The 13,203-nt window shown below is 33.2% G+C and overlaps 2 protein-coding genes across 7 annotated transcripts in view; one reads left to right on the plus strand and one right to left on the minus strand.

Moving 5' to 3' along the window:
• The window catches only part of LOC148282571 (uncharacterized), a 270,146-nt gene extending 267,760 nt beyond the window's left edge, over positions 1–2,386 (plus strand). For both annotated transcript variants that reach the window (XM_088224873.1, XM_088224875.1), the window contains one exon: positions 308–2,386. In XM_088224873.1, the coding sequence (XP_088080999.1) occupies positions 308–471 (164 nt within the window). In that variant the 3' untranslated portion in view covers positions 472–2,386. The remainder of the gene's footprint in view (positions 1–307) is intronic.
• Positions 2,387–3,922: 1,536 nt separating this feature from the next.
• Ppn (proteoglycan-like sulfated glycoprotein papilin) overlaps positions 3,923–13,203 on the minus strand; it is a 75,510-nt gene continuing 66,229 nt past the window's right edge. For 3 of the 5 annotated variants that reach the window (XM_088224870.1, XM_088224869.1, XM_088224868.1), the window contains 6 exons: positions 12,150–12,300; positions 9,656–10,132; positions 7,259–7,414; positions 6,872–6,985; positions 5,484–5,580; positions 3,923–4,937 (listed from right to left, as the gene is read on the minus strand). In XM_088224870.1, coding sequence (XP_088080996.1) covers positions 4,865–4,937; positions 5,484–5,580; positions 6,872–6,985; positions 7,259–7,414; positions 9,656–10,132; positions 12,150–12,300 — 1,068 coding nt within the window. In that variant the 3' untranslated portion in view covers positions 3,923–4,864. The remainder of the gene's footprint in view (positions 4,938–5,483; positions 5,581–6,871; positions 6,986–7,258; positions 7,415–9,655; positions 10,133–12,149; positions 12,301–13,203) is intronic. The other 2 variants (XM_088224872.1, XM_088224871.1) reach the window with 1 other exon arrangement.

The following is a 13,203-nucleotide window of genomic DNA, read 5'->3' on the forward strand; positions in this document are numbered from 1 at the left end:
AGAAACTAAGGAAACCACTTAAATGGGTATCTTAACTGAGATTTAAAAAATATGACATGTCATTGGCTGCTTTAAGTATTCACTTTACACACTGTCTAACAAGCTCGTAATTTCCACATCTCCACAATTTTCAGAAGTTTCATACATCTAGTCAAAGCAGGCATGCTTTCACATTATTCCGAATTCCTTCATGGGTGTTGACATTTTGATTAAATTTTAATGCCAACAATCTTTTTCTATTTTCCTGGTAGGCATTTAGAAATAATTACTGTAAAACAAAAAGTTTGTTTCATTGGTTTTATTTTAGGTAAACTGTCGGACCTTCCACCTCCTCCCCCCTCCGACACCTCCGACTACGTGATGTGTCCCCACTGCAACAGAAGATTCAACGAATCGGCGGCCGAGCGCCATATTCCCAAGTGCGCAACATTCCAATTCAACAAGAAACCACAGCCTGCCAAGAAGCGGTAACCCGATATAACGCAACATCCTCATCTCTAATATATGAAATAGAATCTATTCTTTGTTATTACAATACTTAGCATTTTTGTTTAATACCTATGTGAGAAAAAACAAATGATAATATATTGTTGAGTTAATGCTAGACCCGAATCTGCATTCCAGTAAATTTTAAACTGATGTTTATTTTTTATTATTAACTTTTACATCAGATCAGTAGGGTCCCAAATAGGGAATGGCCATTCCATAACTCACTTTACAAAGTTATAACTGCATATCTAGTCAACAAACGCTAAAGTTTTGAATTCAGCCCAGCAGGCCTCAATTACACGGCTCCTACGTGCCTCATCAGACAGACCACTTAAAGATTTTTTTCCAGCCTTTGATCTATCTTTGTTTTTTATACATTTTGCAATTCTTACCTGCTGACAACCCTACAAAATAGAGCCTTAGAGGTATATTACTTTTTTAAAAGTTATATTATTTTGTGATTAATAATGTGGTAATATGATAAATCCCTTTGTTGAGTATGCTGTGTTAAAATAATCTATGACCTCTGTACTAAAAACTGTGTTTCAAATAAACTTAAACCATGGTACCACATCTCAAACTCACTATGTTTTTTTTAATAAAAAATGAACATTTTTGTACAGCAAAATAGGTTTCCTCCTTAAATCGCCTTGATGAGGCACATTGATTTGTATTATATGTTCAAATTGCTTTTGGTACAGACAAACAACCCATGAGGTTTCTGGTTATTGTAAACAATCGAACCACTTTTGTTCTCTGTGGTTTTCAACACTCACGTATTGACCACATATTGATCAATTTAGCTATGACAGTGTCTGATTTTTTTATGCTTGTAATAATATACCATAAATGTTTAACTACAATTACATTTAAACGTTTTTTGGCAGAGAAGATAGAAGGCCACACGCGCCAGCTTGTCACACGAGTCTTTTAATTATGTATTATTTTTGATATGACTAAATTTGTAGCTTCGGTTTGATTGATCATACAAACTCTTTCTTGGTCGTATTTTGGAGTCAAAATAGATGTATAATACCTATACAATTTTACAAATATATATTTTTGCAGATTCGGGATTTTCATATTAACCAGGCAATATTACACAATGTTGATACTGCTAAAATCATTTGATTTCTCTTTTACAATTTAATTTATGTCAATGTTTCAACTTAAGCAAAAACTATGGTCTTGTTTTAGTATTTAAAGCAGGTTTTTTTTTAGTCGTAGTTACGAAACCAGTGGGAACCCAAAGTGCTGGTGGCTTTTCCTATAATAAAAAAATCGTTTCACACAATTTAATGTACCGTATTTTGCAGACGATAAGACACATCGAACCATAAGACACACGCCAAAATGTATCTATCCATTTTTAGAAAAGAAAATTATTTTGAACAATTTGAAAAATTTGTTACTCACACTCATCTTAATTTGTAGATTTTTCAAAACATTATCAACTGTCTTTTCTATTTGAATTGTTCAGAGCAGGTTTTGTAACTCTAGGACTTCATTAAAGAAACTTTTTTTCTTCTGTTGCCTTAAAATATCTACTTACGCTTTTCCATAAAAACTTAAATTAAGTTAGTATATTAGCTTTGCAAATGGCAATTAATTAAATTAAAGAGGTAGAAAGACATTCCTAGAAAAGCTTACTGTGATAGGGATAACCGATTTTCCATCGTTTTGATAAATAATTTTATTGTATGCTTAAATTATATATTTAAACTAATTTGCGCAATTGACTAATAATTTTTTGTTTTTTAATTTATTCTAACAATCGAGTATATTTGGCAATTATGACAAAATACTTTCAATGATCATATTATAATGTACGTTAATTTGAAATAATATTTAATTTTATAGAGTAATTAAATGAAATAAAACATTCTCACAAGTAAAATAGAGTTTTTTTTATTTATTAATTTATTTACAATCGATACATAATTTGTAATATATTTTTTCATATAATGAAAAGTTATTATTTTTAATAAATGCACTTAAGGATCTCACAGGTTATAAATAAAAAAGTGTTAAAATAACATCTAAGAATGCCCATTATGACAATGAATACAAAACTAAGCATTCTTTCCAACATTTACACACAACAAACGCGTCAAATATAGACAAAATATCTTCATTCGATATTTGTAGACAAGGCACCATATTAAAGCACGTACATGATCCTATTACGTATAATAAAATTGATCTCGTTACTACAAAATTCCTCCTAATTGTAAGTACACTTTATATTTAATAAAACTTAACATAGAATATTAAAGGAACACTGGAAACAAAGAGTATTATTTCATAATCAAATCGTAAGAAAACAACTTTTATCTGAAAATATTTCTTTGATTTATATCAATAATATAATATATTGATGAAGACAAGTAATGAAAAAAACAGGAAAATCACTCCACTTTTTTAACGAATAATATTGTTTGGTAAATAATCTAATATAGTAAAACCTCAATTATCCAGATTAACGAGTGCCAGATTTGATTGCTTTTAAAATGATGTAGCGAATTGGAATCACTTTAAAAGTTTTAGTTAAATTTCAATTTAAAACTTCTCCTTTATTTTTTATTTTCTGATAACGATCTGGTTATTTGGCAATCTGGATGACTGGAGTTCTAGTGTATCATTTTAAAAGAACAAATACAATACTGCGTGTAGTTTATATCTATGACATCAAAATTAGATGGAGAATAATTAACTAGAAAAATGTTTTAAAAACTAGTATATAAAATAATATAATATAATTGACTTGAGATTATAAATTATAGTGAAAAACATTGCGACAGGATCGTGAGAAAAAGATTCCTGGAATATTTTTTCGTATCTACATTCGAGTTAAAATAATTTCTTAAAAAATCAAACATAAAAGACGAGTAAATAATTTATAGTAAAATATACAATATGGCAGTGGTTAAATAAGTTCTACTATATGAAGATTGCTCACTCATTCTTTCAGACATTCGTTACCCTTACAGTAAATTATTTCCTAACTAAATTCATTTTAAATAGCAACACGACATGAATAAATTACCTAGTCGTACCATTATTTAGAGTAACTAGACATTTCTTTATAATCCTTAACTAAATTTAATATATCTACTGCAGTCAAGGTCCATTTGAGAGCTATACTTTATATCTGACTGAAATTGAATAAAATCTATTATATTCAACGCTGACCCTGTTATATGCAAAAAAGTGTGACAAGTATTCAAAAGGTCGATTTTTAAAAATGTTTTTTTCCTACGTTTAATTATATTGCGGGTCTCTTACTCTCCGGGATTTGACTCTAACAAAACCAGAGGATTGTAAAACTACAGTCTAAAGGTTCGAAAGTAGTTTGAATTACTCTGTAACAGAGTGCAAACGTGTTGTGTATTTCCAATAACCACTATCTTTAATTGTGAGGATAAAAAAAAAATATTAAAGTTTGCATTCCCGATGACAAAATCAAACCATTTTAAAAGATTTATTGACTCTTTTACCTACCGAAATTAAAAACATACAGAAATTAGTACCCCTGACACCTTTTTTTTTCTGCTTAAGTTGGTTGCATTACACAAAAAATCATTTCGAAGTTTGTTTGTTTTGGAGCGAATTCATGTCATCCTAAAATGATATTTGAAGCAAGTTTTAAATATATTCTAGTGATTTGATTTAATAAACATGTATGTATTATACTATAATAACGTATGTTTCTTGAACGCTATTTTTCCCTGCTAAGCCTAGAAGTCGTAACTGAAAAAAAATTGTTTTGTGTTTTCTATTTTGTAATAGATATTCGATAGCCTCACATATTTACTGAACCAACAAGTCATTTCTGCTTCTCAAAAATGAGATATTTTATTGTAAAAAATATACAATAATTTTAAAAATAAAGAAATCAGATCGGCAAAGCATAAAACAATAATCTAATGGAAAATACGACTTTTAGCTGCTCAGCGGGCAGTGTTGGTTTATTATTGGTTTTAGTCCCAGTTTACATTCGAACGAACGTAAATTAATTTAAAAGATATAAAAAATGAATAAAAATATAAATAATAGAAATTTATAACCACTGGGATAAATGCAGATCAGAAAGGGTTTAAATAGATTATTGATATGGACATGAAGATAAAAAAAATACACATACTTTGATAACATCGACGGTCCCTATATATACTATCAAATCTGCATTTTGCGAGGTTTACGGGAGAGTAAAAGCAAAGCTAGATATTTTCTTAAGAAGCTATAAAGTCGTTTGAATTTAAGCATCTTTGATATGAACCTATATCCTCTGCCTGGTGGTGTAGGCATGGAATTGACTGCAGTGTACAACTAGATGACAGGAAATAACGTAGTCTCATAAGTTGACGATGCAGCTCTATTTCTTGGCGTCGAGGTGCGATCCGTGGGAAGGTAGAAGGCCGGCCAACGTGCACGATCGACAGCAGAATCTAGAATTATTATATTATTATAAACAGAAAAAAGTTCACTATTTTGCGCCCCCAATAAAATGGAGACAAACACCAATATATCAGTGAAGTTTTGGTGTTTCCGAAATATCGGAATCGGGGATATTTTTTTGCCAATACACTGATACATTTTGAATTTCACACTTTGGAAAACCATTAGCATTGTGTGCAAATATATTGCGGTTTGATGTCACAAGTTTTCCCGATTGGTGGGTTGGCTTCCCGGTAGCCGGAAACGTATCACAACACTCCGTCATTGATTAATTTCGGAGAACTATTGAGGTCGTTCAAAGGAGTTCATTTTTATCAAAATCATTTTTATTAATTTTTTCATTCATAAAACGATCGAATTTTTAGCCCGCGTAAGATATAGTATTTTATATCCAATTTTTATATTTCTGTAAAAATTTTAACATTAATTACTGTAATACTACAAAATAAGGTTTTTGCTGTAACTGGCTAAAACCGGAAAACTATTCCGGCGAATCTGTTGTACATGCAATAAAATTAAATGAAGAAATAACTTACTTAGCATAGTACTTGTGCGCGCAGTAATGAGCCTTGACAATCAATTTACAGTTGGCGAAGAATGGATTATCCGTGCAGTTTGGATGGATGTAAACTCCTATAAAAATAGTCAAAGTACATAGATATGAATTAACAAACAGTAAAATATCTTATTATTACTTTTTTATTCTGATTAGACCAGTTCTGATCACCCTCGAGACTTTCTGGACACTTGTGCCTCTTCTTCGTCAACCGTTAAGTTTTTCATTATGTATATTGATGCCACACCAGGCAGGGTTGATATGTGTAGGATTTTGATTGTGAAGAGTTGGCGGAGCTCCTACCCCAGTTAGAGATCGAGAGAAGACACGAGGTTGCTATTTATTACATGGTGGATAAATAGCGAATTGTATTGCGCGAGTGTTACTGCAATGATGGGTTGAAGAGACTGCACTTGAACTACATGCTAGAACTCAGTGACTGCGTCGAGCAGTCTTCAGACTGACTGGTCTGAACTCGTGTGGTCTCTTTATAGGCCACATTCCTCTGTTGTTCATATCTCCATGGTAGGGACGATGTTAATGTACTGCAGAACGTTAATCTCGTGTTTTGCAGAATGTAATGAATTAAATTCAATAGCAAAAGCTGACTAGCTTCTTGGAGTCATTACTATATTTCAGGTGAAATTATTTAGCACGTGTGAGTGTGTCATCGATCATAGACTGAACCCCACACATGTAGCGGCAGGTGACTGGAGTCAATTTTGTTTGAAAAGAGAGAAATTTCTTGTCTACCCAGACAACAGCGTATGATTAAAAAGATGCATTACAAATGTGAACCATTGCAATTCATGGGTAGTTGCCTTGTCTCCAGTGACTGACGGACTTTCATTGTGAAAATATGTGCTGCTAATCGGAAAAATTACATTGTTTGCAATGAAAAAATGCTTTAATTATACAACAACAGACAACGTTTCATTTATATGTAAAACAAGTATATTGAGTTTCTCCAGGATATGCTTGGTTACAATAGTTTAAATTTATGCCTGTTGGAGGGCTACTCTATGTTGAACAATATTATTTTGGACATAGATAATTTTTTACATGTCTAAGAGTTTTTCGGCGCCAAGGCCAGCCTGTACCACTGCCACAAATGCGCACAAAACACTCAGCGGCTCAGTTTCTCTGGGAGCTCTGGTAAGGGTGAACTGTTTGCTCGCACTGTGAGTGTTAGCAAATTATTTTTTCATGTTTTTAGCGATTATATTTCAAATACAATTATTTTTTACTTCAAATGTAGTTGATTGAAGCAATAGCCTTTGACTATGCAGCACCAGAACGGGCGGATTGTTTTATCGCAGTAAGAAGGGTTAAGAGGATATAAAATTTGCTAAGAAAAATATTGTTTACCTTCTACGTTGACAGTAACTGATGCATAAGCTGAGCTGTACAGGTTTCTTGCAGTACACCGATATTCTCCAGAATCGGTTGTATTGACACGATATACTGTCAATCGATTGCTTTCTGCACAAACATAAAATAAATAATTTAAAAAAATAAACATGCATAAATATGTTCGAGTATTCCTTTTTTTCGTGCTCTTAACATCCCTTTTATAAAATGTAACATTCTCGTAAAAAATTACAATATCTTAAAATAGTATAAAGTTATATGATCTATAAACACGTTATTTGATTTGGGAATTCGTTCTTTTCCAGATTAAATTTAAAAACATAAATTATTGTTCATAAAATGTGGAAATTATAGGGCCTGCCATAATGGTGTTCTAGTACTGACCTGAGATGTGTACCCTTCCTCCGACGGAGAGTGGGTGTCCATCCTTAAGCCACGACACTTCGGGAAGTGGGTAGCCTTCTACGGAGCACAGGAGAGACAGGTCCGAGCCCACGGGGAAGGCATTTTGGGGCACCGAGATGTTCACAGACACCGGGACTGCAAAAGCCAAATATCTCATTAACGACACAAAAAAATCACAGAGACCTCAAATAATACATTTTACCATTTATGCATCTTCATATTTGTGAGTATGCACACTGATTATTTCCACATTTAACAAGTCCATGTTAAAGAATTCGCATGTCATTCTCTCAATTACATCGTAAATTTTTTCAGTTGTGTTTCAATCGCAGCATCCTTTTTAAAATTTTGTTGACAGTAATTATTTTCACCACACACTTGCCCCAAGGTTCTTAATTCGTAAAAAATCCGCTCACACTCATTCTTGTTCATTGCAAAACAATTTATTATATTTTTAAAATATGAAAAAACTACAAAGTTTTTTTTTTCTGGTTAATTTGCTTTAGTGTTAAAGAATTATACAATTAAACTTTGGGCAGATTGTTAAATTTATTAGTATCTCAAATACACACATTATTAGTAATAGCAGAATTAAAATTAATGCTACCACAAACCAAAAAGAAAAAAAAACAACTTAAATTTATTGGAGAAAAAACTTTACACAGTAAACCCCTAATAACATTGAAAATTGGTTCTATGCAAATGGAATATTATTGTCTATGTGTGTTCAATACCGCATATGAGCCAAAAAATCTAAATACGTTTTTTTGTTTTTCTCAATAGAATGGGACAAGCCGCATTGATTGGTATATTTGAATTTGAAAATTACCGAAAAGATTGCTTGCTTTCAACCAAATTCAATACCGCAAATGAATCCTCCCTACTAAAGACACAAAGCAATACAGCGTATATCCATAAATCCCAAACAGCGGATAAGATGTACTCGATTTGCGTAAATGCTATTGCATAATGTATTCAGTGAATAAGCCATACGTAACTGCCACAATTAACTTCGCATAGACAAATACAATAGTACGATAGATTTTCTAATATACCAGGTGTATGCACAAGTCTTTTCCAGTTTCACCTTAGTGGCGCCACCGAACAGTACGCAGCGTATGAATTTGACACTACGTCAGTTTGTTTGTCTGACAAAAACCAAACAAGCACACACAAGTTGAGTCTGCTAAACAATAGCGTCTGTGTTGTATCGTTCAGTGATCTTGTCGATGTTTGTGACTGAAAAAGCTTTGAAATTGCTTTTCTTATTTAATCAAAAGAAAAAGGCTGTGGAAGGTCATCGTTTGCTGGTAGAAACATATGGTGAACACGCTCCATCTATTAGAAAATATGACACATGATTTCAACAATTTAAATGTGGTGATTTCAATGTAAAAGTGCGAAGACGGGCAATTGCAGGCATTACTGGATGATGAACTCAACTGGCAAAAGCATTAAATGTGTCACAAGAAACAATCGGCAGGCGTTTACGAGCAATGGGGAAGATCAATAAACTCGGTAAATGGGAACGGCAAATGGAAAATCAAAATGGCATTGATCAAAAGACGACCGGAGTGATCCAGAAGACATGGCAAAGTAATTTTGATACACGACAATGCGCCGTCGTGTCACACAGCAAAACCAGTAAAAGACACCTTGGAATCGCTTGGATGGGACATCCATCTGCACCCACCGTACTCCCCCAACCTGGCGCCATCTGGCTTTCACCTCTTCGTGTCAATAGGGCACGCGCTCGCAGAGCAGCACTTCAGCAATTTCGAGAAAGTTGAAAAACGGTTCGACGAATGGTTTGCTGCAAAAGGCAAACAGTTTTTCTGTCATGGTATTCATAACTTACCTGAAAGATGGGCGAAGTGTGTAGAAGCCGATGGCCAATATTTTGAATAAACAAAAAATAAATATCAATTGAAAATTACGTGTTTTCTTTACCACAAAAACCGGCAAAAACTTATGCATACACTTGGTAAATCGGCTACACAAAATAAACCGCATTAAAATTTTTTTTTTTTGGGAAATCTAAAGGTTTTTATTTCCCTGCTGAATATTTTGACCAACGATTCATCTGCGGTATTGAACTTACAAAGAGAATATGGTACTTAACTTTTTTTTATTTAGAGTATGACGCAGTCAGTCCTTATTAAATAGACTCAAAATAAATTCATGAGAGTTTAAAAACTAAACATATTAAAAGCAAAATGTTGTTATTTTCAGTTTTCTTTATTTGAGTGTGTATTATAATATATGGATTAAGTCAAAACTTGTCATTGAAACTCCATATATTTGCCAATTTCTGCATGATTAGTTAACCGTGTTATCTAGGAGTTCACCGTATCAGGCTCTTGCAATCATACATACCAGTGTATACTCTTTCCGGTTCCCTCGGCACGCTTATTTCCGGAGAAATTTCATCGGGCCTCGGAGACGGGGAGGGAGAGATCACGAAAGGTCGGTACGGTCGCGGCGTCACAATAATAGGATCGCTCGGCGTCTGCACCAAGAATCTACTGTACGCTTCGTAGATAGGATCTATCGCGTTGATGGGCCGCACGGCTTGGACAAGAACCGACCAGGATCCGGGTTTGCCGATTCCGTTGTACGCCTGGCACGTGTACTCTCCTAAGTGCGAGATCTGGAGAGATCGGATGAGGAGAGAGTAATCGCGACGTCTCTCATAGTGCTGGCTGTCTATGGGCAGCATAGTCTCTCCTCTCCACCACTGGACGGTGGGAGAAGGCCAGCCGTAGGCGGAGCAGCGGAGGACCAGAGGACTGCCGAGGGTACCGACTACGTTCGTCTCTCCCGATATTACATTGGCGGCGTGCGGAGTGGGGTCTTCGTACAAGAAACACAGAAAGATACATTGGTGCACATGCAAAAAGAAAATACAAGAAAGAAATACTAGTTAGGTGATCTGCGGAAATACTTTTAGATAATTTATTACTGTTTGTTAATTAACAATAACTTATGCATATAAATAAACGTATTTCTTTAGATTGTTATTGATGAAAGTTAATAGAAAAGGCCAACACAAATTAGTTCATACAAGTTAAAATAAATTATTACCACAGAAACCTATAAATAAGTATTATTAATTTTTTTGAATTTGTGGATGTTTTGCATATAATAACATTTTTTTCCACACCCAATTGTACCCAATTGAGTTGGTGTAGAAGAGTTTTACTAACCAAATGAAAATAATAGAATCAGTTACAGCATCACCCGATTATTTTTTTTTTTTTTATTATTTATTTATAGTTTTAAAAAACCCGTTAGCGATATATGCATATCGTGGGGTAATTACTTCAACTGGGTAACTTCGAAATCAGCATTTTTTAGTTATTTGTATATTCCTCCATAAATGCTACAAATAGACAAGTCGTGATTCATTTGAATTACAGTAAAACCTCGTTTTTACGTTCCTCGATTTTACGTTTTCCCGCTTTTAACACCGAAATATTTAGGTCCCATTTTTTTTCCATACATTCTCATTAAATTTTCCCCCCAATCAACGTTTTTTATAACCCCGGTTTTACGTCGATTTTTTTTCATAATTCATTCGATCTATCAAAAGACGAGCCGCGCGCCGCCGCGTGAATGGAGAATAAAATCGAGGTAAATAGAAAATGTGGAAATTATTGTATCAAACTAAATTCAAAGTAGGTGCGGTGTAATTTACCATTTTGTTTAAGTGTCTAATTTTGACATTTTACAAAATAGCAACATGCAGTTGACGCATGTTTAGGAAGAATAAAGTCTTTACATCAATAAATTACGATGCAGAAAGTTAAAAAAATTGGCAATATAAATATTATTTGATGTTATACACACATAATGTGAAAAGGAGATAGTTTAAACAGTTATCATAAAAATTTGAAACAGTCTGGATGTAAATGACAGTTGAAATTTTGTGGTGCCATACTAAAAAAAGTGATACCATATAAATAAAATTTCCCAATATTTAGGGAAAAAATCGTTGTATGCATTTTATGCAAATTCAAATTTTTATTTTCGTGTTTTTAGGGTTAAGTACCTAGATAAAATTATTTACGCGTGTATTTTTTTTAATTCAACAAAAAATAACACATTGCAGTATTGTTTGAATAAATACAAAATATTTTTAATTTTATCATGGGTAAATATGAATAATCCCCAATCATGACGGTTCTTACCATTTTTTCTGCAGTATATTTAGTAAAGTCTTGTACAATAATTATATTTTTATGAAATCAAATTTTTTCCATACATTTTTCATTTCCTCACTTTAAAGTTTTTCTCAGTTTTACACTTTTTTTTTTGCTCCGTACATTATTTGAATGCATGACTTGTTTATTAATTTGTAGGATTCATGGAGGAGGATAAAAAATGACTTTTTAGTTGGTAACTCACAAATGCTGGTTTTGAAGTTACCTTGCTGTAGTAATTACCCCGCGATATTATAATGTCATTCATGTTATGTCTCTTCTAGTTAGTAAAGTCATAGTATGCTTTTTACTGTTGATTTTAAATTTGTATTGAATATAATTATCCAAGTATGAAGTCAGCGTTTAAGTCCATTGCATATTATTTTTGACTGTCCCGCATTTGTCCTTGATTTTTTAATAAGGTAGTGTAGTTTGTCTGGTACTACGTTTGAGTACATCACAATTTTTGGTTACTGTTATGTCATCGGCTTGTATATTTTCCAATACAATTATGTGTATAATTTTTACTGTCTCAATTTTGGTCCAGTATTTTGTGTTGAACTGGCGTGTTAGAAAGAAATAGGAGAAATATTAGATTTACCAGCACCAAAATATGCCAAACACCGGAATAGTTGGTAAATAAAATTGAGAGAAATCAAAGGACATACCATTTACTTCAAGGTTGATTTCTCTCTGCACTGCTGGCCCGATTCCATTGTCTGCTACACAAATATATACTCCAGAATCATTTCTGTACAGAGAAATAATCTGAAGTGCTCCGTCTGTCATTATTCTGTGTCGACCGGTGGTACCATCAATCTAATACAAAAAATATATTTCATCGGGTCAATCCCAAAGCAAAAATCACAAATTCGTCAATTTGATGCGCCTATATCTCATGTACTACTTTTTGTCTGCTTTCTTCTTCCTTCAAAAAAGCATCCAAACAGTTTTTGAACTGGTTGACCGACATGTAATGGACAACTAGGCTTGACAATTTATTCCAATCTAAAACTACCCTGCTAAAGAGGAAGTTTTTTTGGGATTAAGGTGGAATTAGGGATGATAGAGCTTCCAATTAAAGCCCTGTAAATTTGTGTTGTGATTTAATTAATACATCTCTTGTTATAAAAAAATATATAATTATTATAGTACTTATTGGCCCAAAATAATTATTTTATCAGAAATAGGGGATAAATCACCTATATAATCAAAAGCTTACCAATGTTTTGCATTAAAAAGAGCAGCAAATAAACGATTTTCTCAAACACTCTTTACATCTGCCACAAAACCCCAGTTGCTCTCGGAGCTCAAATAAGGGTAGTCTGCTTACTCATGGTTTTTTCATGTTTTTATAAATTATATTTCAAATATTATATCTTTCGAATCCAAATATAGTTGATTGAAGCTGACTTAACTGATATGTTATACAGTTCAGTCATAGGGGTCAAGAGGGGCTAGATTTTTTTTTGTAAAAAAAAATATTTGCATTCTTTTAATTTATCCAAATATTTCAATTTTGGGGGCCATTTTCACCGAATTGTAAATAACTCACTATTAGAAAATGGAAATCAAATTGAGGTAGAGTGGGGTTCGAACCTCGGACCTTTGATCCATGAGTCAATGGCGCTAGCCACGGGACCACAACCAAAGTTGTATAGTTTTACGATTTCATTTTGCTGTCTTACAATTTTACTTGTCTTGCACAAAAAAGTCCAGATC

Source organism: Micrasema longulum, unplaced genomic scaffold (genome assembly GCF_059751315.1).
Source record: "Micrasema longulum isolate JH-2025_06_02 unplaced genomic scaffold, ASM5975131v1 h1tg000313l, whole genome shotgun sequence".
Classification (NCBI taxonomy): Eukaryota; Metazoa; Arthropoda; class Insecta; order Trichoptera; family Brachycentridae; genus Micrasema; species Micrasema longulum.